The sequence below is a fragment of the Akebia trifoliata genome, chromosome 10 (genome assembly GCF_017979445.1).
Source record: "Akebia trifoliata isolate Shusen 1 chromosome 10, ASM1797944v1, whole genome shotgun sequence".
NCBI lineage: Eukaryota > Viridiplantae > Streptophyta > Magnoliopsida > Ranunculales > Lardizabalaceae > Akebia > Akebia trifoliata.
In genome coordinates this window covers 21,492,750-21,514,266 of record NC_141384.1, presented here as the reverse complement: position 1 = coordinate 21,514,266, position 21,517 = coordinate 21,492,750, and the positions used below count along the sequence as shown (strand labels likewise).

The following is a 21,517-nucleotide window of genomic DNA, read 5'->3' as shown; positions in this document are numbered from 1 at the left end:
TCAATCTGATTTTAGAAGATCAAACTTGGGCTACTGAGCTTAGGCTGATTGTTGGATTGAGGGTTCTGCTACTTGGGTTGAGTGCCATGGTTGCAGCAGCCCTACTCTTGGATCTCACACATTCATTTGCAAATTCAGTCTTGTTTTCTATAATCCAAAAAATGACTAAATAATTACATACTGATGATTCAGAATGGAAAAATTCATGATGAGATTTTGGATTTGGAAGAAGCCTCGATTATTAGGTGATATCTCCAAGACATCACTAATCTTTTATTCTTATTAGTTGAACATCTCTCATCCTTGTTGCTCTGCTCCTGCGGGTGAGGATGTGTTGCTGAGATATATAAATTTGATTAAATCTATTTATGATTAATCTCTAGTGCTCAATTCTTCTTGGAATTTCCATGTGGTGGTAGTTTGGAATCCATCATGTGGATGTAGTGTGGAAACCATAGACCTCGTCGAAGGTAGGATTTTCTTTTTGATTGGCCACTTTGGATAGAATTCTTACCACATATCATTAAATCATTCAAGATTTTCCATCCCTAATATTAAATAAAATTATTAAAGTCTGTCTAGTCGTCTCACTTTCTATCCATTTTTAATACTCCTTCCTATATTAGTTTTAGCATTGTTTCGAACTTGGAAAATTAAGGCCTCACCTCACATAATAGAGAGGATTTTGTGACCTAACTGCCCTTTACTGTAAATCTTTGAATGGAATGAGCATTCCCTTTAAGATGTGATTATTACATGCCACCTCTTGTTTTTCTGGTGTAAGCTACTTTAGAAATATCTTTCTCAATGACATTTTATTTAAATATGGGTTCTCATGCATATATACACATATTAAGAGAGAGAGAGAGAGAGAGGTTGTTAAAAGGATCAAGGATACACATACCTGGATAGACTTTTAAGCTTGCTTTTCACTTGGCAATAAGATCAAAATATTTCTTCTTGACTTTCTTTTGTATATCCACCACAACTGTCTTACATTTCCTATTTGTTTCCTAAACTTTTACATTTGAAATTTACAAGCAAACACCCTCATTAGAATGTGTTATCATTTATAAAGAAATAAATGAAGAAAACTTACCAAGGAATAAAGATCAACAAACTGTAAATTTTCCTTCCTGTTAAAAGGGTTGGGGAAAGAAAAGAAACCAGTTATGTGATACCACTTGGTGCCTCCTGCTGTGCGATAAGATGGTTATTACCAGTGAAAATTTACTTGTAAAAATTTGCACTTTCTATCCTCCATAAGCATTCTTTTCTCAAAGGCGAGTCGGTAAATATTGCTTTGATAAAATTTTCTACCTGCTCAAATAAACACATCAATTCAACCTCATGGAAGAAATATTCAATTTTTTAATGCCATTTTGAAGTTAAATACAATATATGTATAATTCACTTGGGGTGCAACTTGGTCTGGTTGAAACTGAGAACAGAACCAAACCGATAGCTTTAGGCTGGTTTGGTTCGATTTGGAATAAGTTGCGGTTCGGTTTTGGGTTAAGAAAATAGAGAACCAATCAATTTAATTTGGTTCTCAGTTCAAGGCTTGTTTAGAACCGAACCCTCATGTAATAAATAAATATATGTTAATTTATTATGAATTATTTTAGGAGTTAGGACATAGATTAATGACTTATTTTTTGGGGATTAATTAATGCCTTTTTTATGGATAGGTTAATGATTAATTATATGAAATTTTATGTTTATCATATATTTGTTTTTTTTTTTTTTTCATTTAAAAATGTTACTTCCAAGTAAGTTTATAGAATATTGGCACTCATAGAACCGAACCAAACTGACCTGGCATTTCAGTTTGGTTTTGGTTCTTATTTAGTGGAACCAACCAAGTTGCACCCCTATAATTCACTGTGGAAAACATCTATTAATGATAGCAAGGCTTAAAATGTCGTATCAATTGAATGTTTCAGTTAATGAAAAAACCAATACGATATTGACTGATACATTCTCAAAACATTCAATATTTCGGGGTCAATGTTTCATATTGGTCTCAACCGATAACGATACGTAACGAACAATACATTCCAACATTTTAAACCATGACTGAGAACCTAATTTTGTCTATAATCATCTACAATATCCCACTCTTGAATAGAGGGGGAGAAAGGAAGCTAAAATAATAATTCAGATAATTCAAATTTTGAAGGGAAAAAAAAATCAGGTTTCTGAAATTTATAATAGTTTTACATAGGCACCCAATAAGGTCAGTCTAGTCCTTTTTATAGGTTTTAAGTATATAGGAAGTGAATATTTTCTTTGTGGCACTCATTGAATGGCAGAATAGTTGCTAGAAATATCCACCATGATTTAATTTAATATAAAACTAATTTGGGCAAAAATTCAGAAAGCAGAAATAACATTAAAGAGATCATATCATACCTCAGATACTGTATAGCCACAACTAACCAGTTCTCCACTTTCCCAAGCTGTTGTAATAGATTTTAAAGGCATGTCTAGTAAATCTGGTAAAATAAAAGAAGTCATCAATATCTATTATAGTTATCAATAAAGCTTTGTTAGTCTCAAACACATTTAAACAGGATAAAGAGACCATGCCTGCCAACTTGCGAAGTTTAGGTAAAGATGGTATAAGCTCCTCTAGCTGAATGTGTATGGCATCCTCACGTAACTTCTTTTTCAAGTTGATGGCAATTAGCGACTCAAATAAAGAAGATAGGTTATCTAACGTCATTTGGATTAGCCTCTGAAGCTGAAAACTCATTAAGAAGAAATAAGTTTCTAACAAATGAAACTTTCCATGTCATAGGACTTCTTAATTATCATTTAAAAGCAGTATCAACTAGGGGTTCCAGTTCAAAATGAGAACCGAACCAAACCGAGATCCTTGGGGTGGTTTGGTTTGGTTTTTAACAAGTTGCAGTTTGGTTACAGGTTAAGAAAATGGAGAACAATCAAATCGGTTCAGTTCTCAGATCAAGCTTGTATAGAACCAAATCCATATATACCGAGATCCTTGGGGTGGTTTGGTTTGGTTTTTAACAAGTTGCGGTTTGGTTCCAGGTTAAGAAAATGGAGAACAATCAAATCGGTTCAGTTGTCAGATCAAGCTTGTATAGAACCGAATCCATATATATATGGGGGCAGTTCAAGGGCCATATGTAAAAACATATGAAAAAACAATGGTTTTTCAAAATATGGGTTAGAGGTTTTGGATTGAGCTGATTTTTTGCAAATATGGTCACTATGATGAGAAGATCATCCTCACAAAAAATCAGCTCAATCAGAAACTTTTAAATCCATCAAAAGTGATTTACAAATTAGTGACAAAAATTGACAAAAAATCGACGGTCCACATTCTAAATCACTTTTAATGGGGTTAGAAGTTTCAGATTTGACATTTTTTTTTTGTGGATGATCTTCCCATCATAGAGATCATCCTTACAAAATATCAGCTCAATCCAAAATTTCTAACCCATATTTGAAAATTTTATTAATGTTACATTGTTTTTACATATGTTTTCTCATATGTCCCTTGAACCTGACCCTATATATATATATAGGGTAGCGTTCAAGGGCAAACTTTTTAGCAAACTTTTTGGCAAAACATTTTTCAAAACATGGGTTAGAGGTTTTGGAATGGGCTGATTTTAGGTGAGGATGATCTCTACGGTGAGTAGATCATCCTCACCAAAAATCAGCCCATTCCAAAACTTCTAACCCATTTTTACCAGTTGAAAAATCGTGGACCGTTCATTTTTTGTAAACTATTTTTGATGGTGTTAGAAGTTTTGGAATGAGCTGATTTTTGGTGAGGATGATCTCCTCACCGTAGAGATCATCCTCACAAAAAATCAGCCCATTCCAAAACTTCTAACTCATGTTTTGAAAAATGTTTTGCCAAAAAGTTTGCTAAAAAGTTTGCCATTGAACACCCCCCATATATATATATGTATATATATGAGCAAGTGCATAAATATACTCCTGAAAGAGAAGTGGATATAGGAAGTCTTGTTGTCGAGATCTATCTATGTCTAAATATCTCTGTAATTCCTTCATTTGAAATTAGATTTGAACCACAGACAAGAGATTTTAACGTCTCTAATTCAAACCCGAACATGAAACTTTGGTTTCATTCAGCTCCTTTATGGAAGATGGATAGATTCCCATATATATATTTATTAGGAGTTGTCATAGTACATAGATTCATGACTTTTTATAGATAAATTAATACTTTTTTTATGGATAGTTTAATGATTTATTGTATGAAATTTTATGTTTATTATATGTTTGCTTTTTCATTAAAAATATGTTACTTCCAATTTATAGAGTATTGGCAACCAAGAGAACCAAACCAACCATCGTTCGGTTTAGGCTGGTTTGGTTCCAAATTCCAATGGCATTTTGGTTCGGTTCTGGTTCTTATTTAGGGGAACTGGCCCATGTCAGTATGGTTCCAATTTGGCCTCAAACAGAACCAAACCAAACCAAGTGGCACCCCTAGTATCAAAAAATGGATGTAGAGACTGTACCTGTAATGTTTCCTCGGCTGCCATGTCGTCTAAAAGAAGTATATCTTTTGCTATTCTAGAAAAAACAGAATCCAGAACCACACACATGGCTCTCCTGTATGTTGATGGCAGCAAGAGTGGCTCCCATATAATATGCACTTTCTCAACGATGAAAACAACCTGATCAAGATACATTCAACTTTCGAAAACATATCAAAACAAGTGTCTGCAATTAAGCAGGGAAAGTCCGTGTGCATCAATACAACAGACTTGGGTTGCTTGACTACCAAAAATAAAAACTAAAATGCTAACTTAAAGAAAAGCTACCTGATCGATACTAAATTTTGCCAATTCGTACTGCTGCATTTGGTGGGTATTCTGGAACCCGTCAGTGCCATCTATAGCCTGATAGGTGACAAGGCAAGATGAGTTAAACGTCAACTCTCTTAATTAACTCCAATTGATGGATATTATTCCGAGAATATGTACCTCTTGCAAGTTATAACTAACTAGCTGAATTTGTTTTTGCAGAATTTCCTCTGCCATCTGATGAAATCTTGGTGCCAAGTCAACAAATACTGCCCGTTCTTTTATGGAACTAGGAAAGTCTGAACGATACTGAAAGAACACAAGGCATACATATTTAGCTCACATAATAGATATTAATTTTATGGCATAGTTCAGGTCAAAGAATTTCATACACCTGAAAGGTATTAGTATAATACATTGGAAACTTCAAATATTAGCATCCTTTCCAAATATATCACTAATGAAAATGATTTTTAACCCACAACCAGAAGATGGCAAAACGTTTGAATGGGAGGCTTCATTCTGATTCATTCAATTGTAAAACATTTTCTGCATATTAAAAATATTCACTGTTTCCTGATTGTTTTTATAAATGAAAAGGGATGCTTCAAATCTTAGGGCCTGTTTTGATTAACTTCTCTAAGTGCTTCTGACTCTTGCGGGGAGTCAAAAGCACTAACTCTATCATTTGGGCATCCAATGCTTTGAAAGAGCAACTTTTTAAAAGAGTCAAAATGGTACTTTTATGAGAAGTACCGAAATTGATACTTTATCAATTTCGTTTTTGCGACGAACAATTTTTCCGTCAAAAATTTACACACGATTCCAATTTTACCCTCTTTATTTTATCTTATTTTTTCCCTAACCTAACAAAGCATAAACAAATCAACTCCACACCAAATCGCGAAGCAGATCGAGAGGAAACTAATTCAATAGAGCCCTCGAGAGTGATCTCTCTCCCTCCGACTGTCTCCACCCTCGGGTGACTACGGTGGTTGGTTCTCCATCGACGGAAACCCTCAGCGAAACCTTGACAGAACTCTCAATGGTAGCGAGATTTCTCTGATCTTTAAAACCTTCCGACTGAACCTCGACAGAGAGAGGTAACCCTCGTCTGAACTTTCTTTTTATAAGAGTTCTTTTTATTCTCTTTTTGATTTTTTTATTTCCACTTTGAAATTCTCGACTGAAAACACAACAGAGAGAGGTAACCCTCGTCTATTCTTCAATGGATTGAGTCCAATTTTCTTCTATAATTGATTTGTCGACTGAACCTCGACAGAGAGGGTAAACTTTCTGTTTTGAAAAATGTTGAAAGATCTTGAATTCTATCTGTTCTTCAATGAATTTAGTCCAATTTTGTATTTATCAATTGGGTATTTTTTCTATAACTGATTCTCTAACCATTCTGGAACAGTTTTAGGATTTGTGTTTTTTAGTTTTTGGTTTGGGGTTTAGCTTGGAATCAGATTCATTGATCTGGTTTCTTTGATTTCCAATCCCTTTTTGTTGATGGAAATCTCCCTATTTTTACTAAGTAATCCATGCAGATACTCACTCAAATCTTTTAGGGTTTGTTTTGTTTTCTTGTAAAGTGTTTTTTTATAAATGTTTTGAGGTGAATTGGGTTCCTACTTTGTAGTTCATCACTTGCATGCTTGAGCTAGTATGTTATGTAACTAATTAGAGTGGTTGAATATTGCTTGCTCATGGATGAGATTGAATTTACTTATTTATTTATTTATTTAATTTTTGGTTGAGTTGAATCAATCTGAAGCCTCCTTTGGGAATTTCAACAAGGATTTTGGCGTGAAAACAGCTCATGCATCATATGATTAAATGGATGTGTTAGCTTTGTAAGTTTTTACTTTTTTTTTACTAATCCATTGCTTTGCAGGGAGAGTAAAAGGTTCTAAAGTGGATATGGACGAATTTGTGTAATTTTCGGAAGCTATGAAAAATCATATTTCGTTGGGTTGTTTGGGGTGGTCTAGAGCCATGAAAATATTCGTTGTTGCTTTCACATGAAAATTTTCTTCTAGGACTTAATTTATAACACCAAAACCCCAGCTTTAGAACTGTCTTTGACTCACAAGTGCCTCACCTTTATGGCACACCAAGTTCCCTTTTTGGACTGTTTTCACATAGGCCTTTTGGATTGTCCTCATAGTAATTATGAGACAGTGTTATGTTAGTTGATAGGGCTGTGTTGGTGACATCATATTCATGAAATCTGGGCTGTTTTTTTTATTATTTAAGGAATTGGTAATTTATTTGTGATATTGAGTCATTTGTGATATTGATTATGAATCCTTGGAAGCATCTTATCAAATTATTTGTTTGTATCATCTTTTACTTGCACATAATAGTTGCAGATATTGACATCAAAATGTTATGGTATTTTATCTTTTGTTGGTTTGTTGCAATTTAATGTTTCAACAAATGATTGCTTGACCTCGGAATGTTGAAAATATTATGAAGAATGAGATTGCTGATGGAAACAAGACCATGTTTTAGATAATACAATTTAGAGCTTGTCAATTGAAAGAAGACAGATTTGTCAATGCCATCGAATATGTTTAATATTTCATAGGACCTTTTCCATGGGTTTGGTAGCGTGGAACCCCAAAATTTTGTAAAAGTTATCAGGTTTGGGTCTTTTTTAAGATCCATTGATGCTTATTGACATAAGAATACATCTTGGAGGCCATTTACATTAGATGTAGTGTGTCCAAGGAGTAAAGGGGGCTCTAGATCCCTCAAAACAGGTTCACACAAGACTGATTGTTTCAGATATTTTTGATATATTAGTAATAGCTGGAACCTTCTATATCAGTTTGCCTAATTTGACACCATGGAAGTTTATGGGAAACAAAAATCCTATAAATAGATCTTTAGTGGTACAAAATCTTTACTAAGTTAAAATGCATATGTTGTTGAGTGTCATCATATTCACGAAGTCAAGGTTTGAGAATAAGTCGAGGTATGAGTGTCGACTTTGCTCTAATAACATTGATTTATTTATGTTGATATTTTGGTTGATAGGAGGTTTTCCGGCCACAATTTCTAAAGTAAAAGATTTAGTTGTCACATCTTATGAAAGTGCGGTGACTAGGCCAATGTTCTCCCATCTTTTTGTTGCCCCTCTGTCCTCTTCATGTACCCCTGCCTTTTCCCAAAATTTTTGGGAACCTAGTAGGGCAACACAAGGAGCAAGACTTCGTTCTAGCACTGTTGTTTTGACATTCATAAAGAAACGGTTGGGAAACCTTCAAAGGTTTGGGATTGAGAGAGGAACATCAGGTGTTGAGTTACTTCGAAGCTGGGGTTTGGAAAAAGATGATGTGCAAGACATGGGGGAGTCATTGTCTAGGATGCTTATGGCATTGAATCCTCATTCTCAAGTTTCCTCTGAATCAGATTAAGATTCTCAAGAGTGTACAACCATTCCCTGTTCACATCTTTTATACAGAATGTAATATAAGAAACTAGTTCCAATCAGAATTTTTGTGAACATTATCAAACTAGATGGAGCTTCCACTATTCTTTTGTTCACACATCACTTAACATTGATTTTTGGACCTTTTAAGAATGCCTTTTTATCAATTATTTAAAAAAAATGCAAAACAAACTTCATTTCTATATATTATAATTTATAAAGATAAGGTACAATTGCGAGATTGTTGGAACTCTTACATGATGCATACAGGGTTATCTGCTAATGTGAATTTTTGAAAAAGGTCTGTCCATGGAGCTTTTCACTATCCTTTTCATCATCAATTGTATTGCATTTCATCAGGATTTGGGATATATTCATAATAGGCTCATGGGATCTCCCATCAATACAAGTCTAGAACTAATTTTTGGGCAAAGAATAACTCACTATGGATAACATCCCCAAAAAAAATCAGCTCAATCTGAGACTTCCAGATCTGAAGTCCAGAATACTTGCAACTCATTAATGATGGGTTAGAAGTTTCATAATTGATCTGAATTGCACTTAATGATACGTAATTGCACTTACAATTATTATATTATAGCTGTCATGTTTTTATACAAGTTTTATTTTTTAGATGTCCAATATTTAAGGGAGGTTCTATCGAATTTAAAAAAAAATAAGAATAAGTATATTTTGAGTTTAAAATGATGTTATAATGTTTTTATTTAACAAAAGCAGTAACTATTACTTTTTTTAGCATAAGTTGTTGAGTTATAATGTTAAAAATAGTAATTATTACATATAAGGGCATTCTGGTCATTTTAACAGAATCCAAAATAATTTCCAAACACAAAACTCTATGAGAAGTACTTCTTAGTTCCTGCATCCAAACGTACAACATGTATCCAACTACTTCAGATAGTACTTCAAAAAATACTTCTGGGAGTACTTATGTTTTAAGTACTTCTGGCTCCTGTATCCAGACGAACCCTTACTTTCTATTTGAATCCAAAATGTTTAAACTAAACCTTGGCAATAAGAGTGGCTGTAAGAATTACCTATACCTTACTTTTTCATGGCCCTTTGATTACAGGAGGTGAATTTTCCAGCACAATCTCTTTAGTAGTAAATTTGGTAGAAGAATCTTGGAGGCTTGCCGACACATAGAGACCAAAGTTTTTGTGAAGAGTTGTTTTCCATCATATATCATAGTGCCAAATTGCTTGGCAAGATATAGTGAAAATAGAGATATATATAGGGAATTCTCTATCCTGGATTTTGTAATTTGTTTCTTGTTCTAATAACTTTGTGTTAATTATGAAAAAATCTTACTTGGAGTGCTTTTGAAATTCATTTGGAAAATAAGGTGGAATTCGCATAGAGTATTTGGCCTGAGAACAACAACTATACATCTGCATACTTTTAATTACACTTTGGGAAACTTATATGGTTATGTTTGTGCATACAAATAAAATGTAGACCATAGTCAATGAGCTAGAAAATGTCCACCGACAGGCTACTAGGGAGTAGGAATTTGTGGACCTAAACTAAAGGCCAGATTTCTATGAAACTTGTAAACTATTACTTCAGGCATTATCCTAGGAGGTGTAGAGATTACCACTTGAAAAATGCCTCATGGACAACGTTTGGAGAGGAGATGGATGGCTTATGGAGGGTAATTATCAAGAAAAAGTATGCATCTAACAGCTTGGATTGGGGAACTACAACAGTGAGATCCTCATAAGTCCAATGTAGAAAGGGATTTTGAAAGTGCTGCTGCAATTTCCCAAATGGACATCATTCAAAAATGGGAGAAGCAATAAGTTATGTTTTGGAAGGATTGTTGGTATGGATCAATTCTTCTCAAGGAGCAATTTCCTAACCTTTATGCTATCTCTTCAAAGAAGTTGCTTTCTATTTAGAACTTCACATCAGAAGGTGCTTCTTGGGTGGCTTTAGGAGGAATTTCAACGACTGGGAGATTGAGCCTTTGTTTGACTTGATTAGCAGAATCTCTAAGGTCTATGTTTCTCCATAGATAAATGGCCGAAGAATTTGGAATAAGTGTCGGGGTGGTTTATTTGCAATTAAATACGCCTATTCAGCCTTGGTGTCTAGTGATTCTACTTGTGTCTAGAGTCCGCCATCTGGAGTCCTAAAGTCCCATCTTAGCTGGCATTTTTAATCAGGTCAACATCCCCAGGTGGGTCTCTAATGATTGACCAACTCATGGATAGGTTATATCATGTGTCAATCAGTGTCCTTCATGTCAATGTGATGGTAAATCTGTTGATCATCTTCTTCTTCATTGTGCATTCTCTAGAGTCATGTGGTCTAATTTCCTAACTGTATTTCAAATTTCTTGACCCTTTCCCTAAGTTAATTTTTAAAGTGTTTCAACAATGGTTATCCTTGCATTTTGAATTGGCAGAAACTTAGGTCCAAGATGGTACCTGCATTTCTTTTCAAATTTGGCATTATGGCCAACTCGATACCAACCCAAACATGAATTTAGGAAGGCTTTGAGTGGTTCAACTTTACTCTGCCTTTAATATATAGAATAATTGAATTAATAGATACTAATTTATACATGGTTGTAAGATGTATTTCAAGATCCTAAAATAGAAGAGTTGGTCAAGGAGATAAAAGCAACTTCTTGCATTGGCCATCATTTTCAAGGAGTTAAAGGTGAATCATGACTTCCGTGAATTTTTTAAGAATAATGTAGGGGTCTTTTCCAAGGTCATTGATTCAATGTATATTTTTCATTTTTTAAACAAATGAGCCTGCCCTGTCTTGAATATTGAGTACTTCTATATTTTGGGCTTCCTTGTAATGTTCTTTTCCCTATTTCTTCTTTTCATTTTTATGTCCATCTCATTAACATAAGAAAAAGGAGATAAAAACAAGACATGAATCTATAAAAGCAGGAAGCCAAGCAAATAATACAATGAAATACATCGATAATAGGTGAAAATTTCAAGGATGAATTCCAACTGTTAAGACATACCTCAAATGCAAGCCCAAGAATTTCCTGAGAAAGAAAGAGAAAATCATTGTGCACAACTATAGCAACTTGGTTGATGCTATTGAGTTGCTTCTCTAGCTTCATATGTCAAAAAGAAACAAAAAATATAACCAGTCATTATTAAGAAATTTTCCACATATGCATGCCATGACTCTACAAACATAGTATGAAGTAAAATAAAACTATGTACAGAACCCATTATAAGAAAACTGAGATTTGCCCCCAATGATAAATTTTTCGAAGTTCACCAACAATCATAGTCACTAAAGTCGCCGATTTTTTGAATATATCACGCGATTAAATCGTTGTTTTTTTCAACTGGTGATTAAATCACAATGTTTTGAAAAAATTGCGATTTAATCACGAAAAATGCCATTAAATCACAAAATTCGTGATTAAATCGTTTAGTTTTCCTAAGGTTTTTTTTGGTAAGAAATTTAAAAAAAAATATACTTTTTCAAAATTTATTAAACTTGAGGGATGTCTTAAATATTTGATAAAATAGAAAAGGTTAAGTTGAAATTAATAAAACTATCTCCAACATTAAAACCCAAATCATTTTTTTTTTTTTGTCTTTGATGAAACCTAAAGAGAATCGAAGCAATGAAACCCTAGAAATTTCCTCTTTCCAATTGCCGCTACAAGCCTGCAACTTTCGACGACAACTCTCGTAGCTACAAATCCCTGTCTCGACTCTTGACAACGACTTTCTTTGTCATCTTCTCGGCTTCTTCCTCAAACTCAGCCACTAATTGCTTCTTGGTCTTTGCTTTGAAGAAGAAGAAGTGCAACCTAACATGTGCCTCTCTCTCTCTCTCTCTCTCTTTCTCTCTCTCTTCGAATGGATTTCAAGTTGGATTTTATTCCTTATGCTATGCATACTCAATAAAACTCAAAGGGTTTTCTTCTTTTAGATTATACATCTTAAAAACATATTAGATGTTTGATCAAATTCCAAAGCCACAAGTGTTTTGTTATTTAGCCTCTTTAATGCTACAATATATTCATTCTTATTGCATTTTTTAGTGTTATGGTTGTTAAATATATTGTGTTATTCGTTGTTGCTAAACATATTGTATTATTTGATGTTGTATTATTTGTTGTTTTAATTTTTTTAATATTATTGTTGTTGAATCTATTATGTGTTATTTGTTGCTAGTTTCCTGCAATTTATTTTTTAATATTATAGTTGCTAAATTTAAATAACTGTCAATTGTCTTTATTTGTTAAATACTCTCTATGTTTGTATGTTTTTATTGGTATGTTATTATTGCTGAATTTATTATGTATTAGTTTTTGCTGCAAATTTATTTTTTAATGTTATTGTTGTTGAATTTAAATTTGCAATGACTTGAAAAATCTTAATATGTATCTCGAGGAAAGAATTTTAAGTTTTTACATTAATTCAAAAGTATGAATCTTTAATTTTCAATATTTGAGGAAAATTAACTTTACCAATAGATTCAGAAGGGTCGAGAAATATATTTTTGCCTGTAAGCAAGACTTAATCAAAAGTTGATCGAAAAAGTTACTAAACCCTCGAGTTTCGCATCAAGTAATTACCAAATTAGTAAACGACACTTCAAAGATATAATTTGAAGAATCTGATTATACCATTAGATTCATATCGAAAAATAATCCGAAATAGAATATAAGATTATCTAAATCGATATTCAGGAAAAACAACTCCCGAAATGACACTTACGTCCCACTTAAGTTATAAATATCTTAATTCTATTAGAAAAATCTGATTTTTTCTTATTCTCCTCTCTTAACAAAACTCGTCCATTTTCCCTCTAAATTTGCAACTCAGATCTACGCCAAACTAAAACAATTCAAGCTTTGTCGCAAGAAGGAAAGTCGTATACGTCGTCAAGGACAATGCGTAGACGCAAAGAAATTCAATTTTCGTCAGAAGAAAATTTAGAAATTGGCCGGAGGCGATCTTAAACTCCGTTCAACTGTCGAATATAGTCCGAAGTAGATTGTCTTCCCTTCTACCTTCTAGTCATGCAATAATTTCATAGAAAATCCATGCGATCTTTCGATAGATCGATTGTTTCATTACATTTATACATATTTGAACGTATTGGATCATATTTGTATGGTTATTTTTTTATTTATTTTAATTTATTTGATGTATTTCATGAATAGCATAAGATTTGTATTGATTTTTGTCAAGTTTCGACGAAAAATCAACTATTCAAAAATAAATAAATAAATAAATCTAAATGTTGAGTTTAGTTCCAATTTTTATTTGTTTTCCTTCCATATAGTATGTATATTCATTCCTACTTTTATTTCATTAAAAACATTGAAGTAATTTCCAATTACTTTAAGTTATTTAATGAAGTTAAAGTTTTACCCCCCATTTCGAAATGTTAGGAATGATTTTAAGATCCAAATCTCATTGTATATAAATGTGATTTTTTATTTTAAAAACAAAACGTAAAATACGACGTTTTCTCCCGATTTTCAAAATGTGATATCTTAAACGTTCCTTTGAATTAGATAATAAAAAATTCTATGGTGTTCCTCATGTGAGGGCTTTCATGTACAAAAACCCGTTTTCAATTTCAACAACTTTGAAAAATCATTTTTTTAACATTTAGCCAAATTGTAACAGATTTCCAGCTTTTACGTCTTATGATTTTACTACATTTTTCGAATCTTTCGACTTAACCAAAGCCATCGAATGGAATTGGTTAATGCCTTATGAGTTTCGAATTACTTTAAAGGTGAAATTACTTTGATAAATATGTAGGAAATTAGATGATGGATTGATTGATTTGATTGATTAATGGATAGAGAGAACGTATGTTCTCAACTGATTGATGGGACAGTACCTCCAGTTCTATGTAGTGGCCATGCCACGTAAAACGTGATAGATAGATAGAGGTATGGGATGGTTGATGGATGGAAATGAGAGATGATTGTCACTGGAGGACACTATCAGACCTTGTTAGTATTTTTGATTAAAAAAAATGATATACTATACTAGAAAAGGTTCGTAGAAAACCCATAAAGAGTGAAACACTGCTGTATATCCGAAAGCGGCAAGTCAATCTAGGATAGCGCTAGATGTCATATGCTCTTCGGTAGTATAGGCTACCTTAGAGCAAATTACAGCTCATGAGATATGAGAATTTCTTCTACTTATTTCCTGGGGAACGATGTATGTAAAGGCGGTCTCTGTATAGTGTAGAAGCAGGCGGGGTTCACATGCATTGCCTCTTGATAGGCTTCGATGCGAGGGGTCTCCTGGGCTAGTTAGTGATCACTTTTAGTCTGTAGTCGTCAAACGGTCGACTTCACCGTTAGTTGAACTCAGTATTGGGTTCTTGGTCAACGGCCAGTCTGAGCCGAATAAATGATCATCCAACTGTGGTATGCTAGATCGGCCACAAAATTAGATTATAACGATGAGATTCCATGTCGGATTGGAAGTCTGAAATAACGAATTGCCATAGCCGAGGCGGTTATATCGACGTGTTCATCTGCTCTCTTATCGACTACACCGTCGTGTTCTTATTATGTATCTTTTCCTTATTTTGTAATGTTTGATAGATGTTTTTATTTGAAAGATGCATAGATTATTTTAAATGATAGATTGAACTTACGATAACTATTTACTGTATATGTTTAAACATTTATCGTATGATTACATTATGAAAAACTTGTATTAATTAACTGTTCAGATGATTACTCGTGCATGTATAACTTGCTGTTAGAACGGCATTCATCATGCTGAGTAACATTCCCCTGTTCCACACCCTATCCTTCCCCTTTTAGATTATTCAGCTATTGAAGAGCCGTTCTTTGAGGAGTCTTTTGAAGAGGTCCTCGAGGAAGATCAAATTGATGTCTTGCCATCACCGTGTCTTTGAAGATTAGTAAGGGATCTTACCGGTTTTCGCTTGTAGATAGGAAACATGTTAGTTTTGAAATTGTTGTAATCTAAAGTATTATGAGATTGAGAATTTTGATGACATCAGTGTTTGGCGATTGTTCCGTTTACTCTAGACTCTTGTATAGATGTTAGTTTATTGTTGTTCCGCTGCGAATATTTTATTTTCCATAAGTATTGTTACTTATGAATGTTCTAACAGGTTGTGTGATTGGTTACCTCACACCTCGATATTCTGACTGATGAATCATAGGGATTCGTGTTGGGATTTCGGGGCGTGACAAAATTAATGTCAATCATGTTTGTATTTTTTAAATACTCTCTATAGGCTATATTTATATATTAGAAACATCAAGGTTTATTTTTCAATGTATATCAAAAATTAATATATATTTAAGTATATATATGGGTCAGGTTCAAGGGACATATGAGAAAACATATGTAAAAACAATGTAACATTTATAAATTTTCAAAATATGGATTAGAAATTTCGGATTGAGCTGATTTTTTGTGAGGATGATCTCTATGATGGGAAGATCATCCGAAAAAAAATATCAGTCCAATCTGAAACTTCTAAACCCATTAAAAGTGATTTAGAATGTGTACCGTTGATTTTTTACCAATTTTTGTCAATAATTTGTAAATCACTTTTGATGGATTTAGAAGTTTTTGATTGAGCTGATTTTTTGTGAGGATGATCTTCTCATCATAGTGACCATCCTTGCAAAAAATCAGCTCAATCCAAAACCTCTAACCCATATTTTGAAAAACCATTGTTTTTTCATATGTTTTTACATATGCCCCTTGAACCGCCCCTATATATATATATATATATATATATGTTGTTTTTAACTTTTATTTTTTATTCATTATAGAATGCTGAGAGGAAAGGATCCATTTTGGGAATACTTAATCGAAAAAGGGTACAATCAAGAATCTTTCATAAGGACGATAACAAGAATGAAGACTCATTTATCTAAATTACTTCAAAGGGGTTGATTAAAATCGAAAAGAAGAATTTTGAAATGAGGGTATCCCGAGCCAAAGGTATCAAGATTAGAGAATCAAGAGGTAGAGGTTCAGTAGTCATTGTGTTTTCTCGAGGGAAGGCATTGTGGTTTTGAAAGGCTCTTCAAGAAACAATGGCAAGTAAGAAGTCTTTGTGGTCTAAATGTGCTTTAGACAACAGGGTGTTGGTAGCGACAGGGTTTGAGAATGCGCATGGGAGGTTCCTCCACTTCCAGGTTTTTGCATGGAAAGGGTCAGCAAGACCTCTTTTGATTTCGAAAGGGCCTGATAACAAAAGGTGGTGAGAACTTCGTACATCGGCTTTAAACCTTCTAGATCCAGAGGAGAAAATGGAACCTTCGCCCCATAATCAGGAGGAGGCTTGCTTTCTCCAGGCGGTTTTTCGAGGCTAGGAGAAAGGTAAACTATCTTGGTGGATAAAGGGTCAGAAAAAGGGATGAATGCAAGGTTTGATGGACCTAGGAGGAAAGATAACGCAATTAAGGAACCAGAGGGAGTCAAGGTTGACCCTAAGAAAGTCAAGCATGTAACAGAAGCGTCGAAAAGAGAGCAAAAAGGCTTTGATGCGTCGGCTTACAGAGAATGGCGATGGGGGGTAATCTGTGAATTATAAAGCAACTTGGTAGACTAGAACTTAGTGAAAGAGGCTCTACAGGTTCCACAAGGGTGTGGGATTTCATATTAGGGCAACAACAAGATAGTGCTTCGACTGAACTCCGGTATCGACAGCAAAATGATTTGCTCTCTTGGATCAATGGTAGTCGACAGTATGAACATTATTCTTAAACAATGATTCTCTAGAATCAATAAGTTGGAAACGAGTGGCAGGAGAAAGGATGCTGGGTGGTGATCTCAGTTCTTCTGTTTTATCTTTGAGAAAAATTAGTATTTACTAAGATTACAGACCAAATGGGTGGGTTGTTGGAAGTTGCGAGGAAGACCAAGAAATTCAACGAACTGGATGTGGCGAGAATTCGAGTGGGATGAAAGAAATGGAAAATTCCGAGGGTGCTGATGGTGTGTTTGAGAGACTTTAAATACACAATCGGCATCAATTTAGTGGATAAGGAAGCAGGGGAGGTCAAATTTAGAGTTCGTGAAGCAGATCGGGGTGCAAATGGCAGAAAAGAAGAGTGGAGGAAGAAGAGTTCCAAAAAAAATCCTAAACTCGGTATAGGTGTCAAGGATGATCGAGGAGGCTGAGGAAGAGACCTCGGTTGGGTGCCCATTGGTCAGAGAGGTGGGTGAGGAATGCATGTTGGATAAGGATGAGAACACTGGTAATTGGGAAAATGGGGACGATAAACCTGTAGCTAGAGTTTTGGGTCTAGAGATAACAAGTCAAGGAAAGGGTTTCGATTGTTTGAATGCAAGCTTTGGCGTAGCGCCAAGTGACAATGTCGAGTTTGTTTCATCAGCAAGTTTTATTGATCCTACAATGGAAATTGTGTAGAGGGTGTGTTAAGTGCGCGGGAAGTCCGAGACTTGTCAAATTAAGCAGATGAGAACGTAGAAAATTCAGCAGATAAACTTAATGCTAAGCAGACGTTTGCAATAGATGTGGATAGAAGGTCAGTGGGTGTGATTGTGGTGGAGGACAGTTGTTCCTTTGTGGTGTACTCTTTGGATAGGCCTTTTGAGGTGGGCTGGACTGATAACTCAGTTGCAGATCTGGATTTAGATCCTTATAATTTTATAAATCAGATGAGCCAAGGTAAGAATGTTTTAAACCCATTTAGTAGTAAGGGCCAAAAACCATTTATGGAGAACTGGTTAAGTGTGGCAGTTGGTCCTGAGGGTGTTTTGGAGGCCCAAGATGCAGCCCAGCAATTTGTTTACGGTTGGACTTTAATACAGCAGCCCAATACGTGATGGGCTGTCTAAGTGTAACAATTAGTGCTGGGTGTGTATTGGAGGCCCAAGATGCAACCCAACAATCTGTTTGCATGATGAACTCTACTATAGCTGCACAATACTCGATGAGACGGGTTGTGGAGCAGCAGCAGCAGCTCGTACAGGCTTTCGGAAGTTGTGTCTCAATTAAGGATTTGGGGGTCGTAGCCCCTACAGAAATCAACAGCAAAGGTGTCTCTGTGGGTACGAGAGCAATGGTTTTTATCACAGAGGCTATTTGACCTGGCAGGATCTTATTCCAATGCGTGTCGGGCATGGCAGTAGGTACGTGGTGGTGTTTCTCATATGGGGGGGATCTTCTTGGGTTAGATCCTTCGAGAAAGTTTGTATGATTCAAGGTTACATAGATAGGTTTCGTTTGAAAGGTCTGGACGAGGTAGAAACACAATTGTTAGATGAAGAGGAGAATCTCAGAAATGTCGGTCAAGCCATGGTCATCACAAATTCGGACTACCAAACTATTGAGGTCCTTGGGGGAAATGCCGCTCTGTTGGAAGAATTGTTAGTGAATTTGCTAGAGGCAGGTCTCACGGTTGGCATGTCGCTCAAGAATGAGAAGGAGACTCTTATGATCTTGGAGGTTGTTGTTAGAATTGGAAAAGAGGCGCAAGCGCACATGTAAAAGGTTGTCAGCAGATGGCCCATTACTGTAGATCCAAGAGCGAAGGTAGTTACTAATAGCTCTCCTCAGGCTACATTTGAGATGGAAATGGCAAGCTTGAGCATTACGAAAGCGTTGCTGGATGCAATCACGAAAGACTTAAGAAGCTTAGATTTCAGAGGGAAGTCCAAGACCTTCAGAGATCAGTGGTTAATTTTTCGATTAAATCTAAATTTGGAGCCAGACAGGGGCGTAAACAGACAGGTTCTTAATGTTGATAAAAATCTTATCTTGGAATGTTTGGGGGCTGAACAACAATTTGAAGAGAGCTTCTATCAAGACTTTTATTTGAATTAATAAGCCTCATTTAGTCTGTTTACAAGAAACTAAACTTAATTCTGTCTTAGGGCAGGATATTAGCGAGATTTGGGGTGCGAATCAGATTGGTTGGTCTTTGTTGCCTTCTTGGGGTGCTTCGGGTGGGGTGTTAGTTATGTGGAATAAATCAGTTCTAGAAGTCGAGGACAATCTTATAGGTGCTTTTTTCTGTATCGGTGATGTGTAATTTAATTGGCAAGGATTTCAAGTGTTTACAAGTGTGTATCATCCGAATCTCGACTCGAAAAGATTGCATTTTTAGAATGAGTTGGATGATGTTAGAGCTTGTTGGAATTGGCCTTGGTGCTTGGGAAGAGATTTTAGTGTCATTTGTTTTTCTTTCGAAAAGAGTGGGGGAGCTAGGATTACTTCAAGAATGAGATTTTTTCAGTTTGTGGGTCAGAATGAATTAGTAGATCTTCCATTATGCGAAGGAAGTTTCACATGGTCTAATCAACAAGTAAACCTAGCATTAAGCAGACTGAACAGATTTTAGTAACTCCTTGTTGGGAGGACAATTTCGGTAGAGTGATTCAAAAGAAAGCTTCGAACCCGGTATCGGACCATGCCCCGATCTTTTTAACAACAGGAGTAACTAGGCATCGTCCAATCCCTTTAAAGTTCGAGAACATGTGGTTGTTTCATCCTAATTTCAAGGATTTAATAGCATCTTGGTGGAATGAAAATCAATTTGAGGGTAGACCTGGTTCAGTGTTCAGCTTGACGTTGAAGTGGGTCAAGGAAAAACTAAAAGGTTGGAATGCGGTTACGTTTAGCAACTTAGATGTTAATAAGGAGTTACTTAAGGAATTGGAGCTCATTGATCAAAAGGAAGAAGTCAGTGGTTTAAATGAGGAGGAGAGGTGTAGACGGGATAAATTTTAAACTGAAATTTCAAAAGGTGGCAGAGTTAGAAAAGATTAGTTGGAGGCAAAGGTCAAGAATTAAGTGGTTGAAGGAAATGGCAATACTAAAAAATTTCACAAAATGGCAAATTATCATGGTCGAACAAATTTGATTACTCATCGTAAGTTTGAAAGGGGAGTGGAGAGATGGGGAAGAGGAGGTGGTGGAAGGCATAGTGAATTACTACAAAGAGTTGTATACCGAGCAATATATTGATAGACCTCGTTTAAATAATCTATCTTTTGATTCAACCTCTAATGAAAGCAAGAAGTGGTTGGAACGTCCATTTGATGAAGTGTTGGTGGCTATCTTGGGTATGAATGGTGACAAAGCGTCGGGTCTGGATGGGTTTCCGATTGCTTTCTTCAAAAACAATTGGGAGGTTGTAAAAGGGGATTTGATTGCAATTTTGGCAGACTTCTATGAAGAAGGGTTCTTAGATATTAGGTCGAATTGCACGTTTGTGGCTCTTATTCCAAAGAAATCGAGTATGGAGGAAATATCGGATTTAAGACCAATTAGTCTAGTGGGTTCAGTCTACAAGATCATTTCTAAAGTGCTTTCCGTGAGACTTAGAAACGTGATTCCCACCATCATCAAAGTGACTCAAGGAGCCTTTGTGCATGGTAAACAAATATTAGATGGGGTTCTTATAGCTAACGAATGTATCGATTACAGAAGAAAGACAAAGTTACCCGATTTAATTTGCAAAGTGGATCTTCATAGGCATATGATCATGTGCATTGGAATTTTCTTAAGTACTTGATGAGAAGGATGGGGTTAGGTTATAGATGGGTTATTTGGATTATGAAATACATCACGACGTACACGTTCTCAATTTTAATGAATGGATCCCCCTCCAGCTTTTTTCGGAGTTCGAGGGGGCTTCGTCAAGGTAACCCATTATCACCTTTTCTCTTTATTATCGTTGTGGAGGCTTTGGGTCACATGCTTGCCAAAGCTTCAGAGCTTGGGCAAATTTCTAGGTTCAAGGCGGGTCTGGGAGGTATCTCCATTTCACATCTTCAGTTCGCAGATGACACACTTATTTTTCTAGATAACTCCCCAAGACAGGTGCACTTTATGAATGGTGTTCTTAGCTGCTTTGAGGCTATATCGAGCATTCCAATTAATTTCAAGAAGAGTACAATTTTCGGCACAGGGACTTCAATAGGGGTTGAGATATTGGCACCCTCCATCGGATTTCAGGTTGGAAGTTTACCTTCTACATATTTAGGCCTTCCCTTAGGTTCGGGGTATAATAGTAAGGAAATTTGGGATCCAATTATAGAAAAGATTGTGAAGAAATTAAGCATGTGGAAAGCAAATTATCTCTCTAAAGACAGCAAGTTGACTTTGATCAAAAGCATGTTATCGGCAATCCCTAACTATTTTCTCTTTTTTTCTTACCGAAATTTATGGAGTATTAAGCTTGATAGATTATATAGGAACTTTTTTTGGCATGACATAAATGGTTGTAGGAAATTGCACTTTGTGTGTT

At 35.3% G+C, this 21,517-nt stretch overlaps 1 protein-coding gene across 2 annotated transcripts in view; it reads right to left on the bottom strand.

Annotated features, from left to right (window-relative positions):
• Window positions 1–940: 940 nt before the first annotated feature.
• ATZW10 (centromere/kinetochore protein, putative (ZW10)) overlaps window positions 941–21,517 on the bottom strand; it is a 39,021-nt gene continuing 18,444 nt past the window's right edge. The window contains exons 7-13 of one of the 2 annotated variants that reach the window (XM_086456289.1): window positions 11,264–11,359; window positions 4,995–5,123; window positions 4,833–4,910; window positions 4,527–4,685; window positions 2,593–2,746; window positions 2,416–2,498; window positions 941–1,320 (exon numbers count right to left, since the gene is read on the bottom strand). In XM_086456289.1, coding sequence (XP_086312415.1) covers window positions 1,231–1,320; window positions 2,416–2,498; window positions 2,593–2,746; window positions 4,527–4,685; window positions 4,833–4,910; window positions 4,995–5,123; window positions 11,264–11,359 — 789 coding nt within the window. In that variant the 3' untranslated portion in view covers window positions 941–1,230. Of the gene's footprint in view, window positions 1,321–2,415; window positions 2,499–2,592; window positions 2,747–4,526; window positions 4,705–4,832; window positions 4,911–4,994; window positions 5,124–11,263; window positions 11,360–21,517 lie in introns of those variants that run through there. The other variant, XM_086456290.1, reaches the window with a different exon arrangement.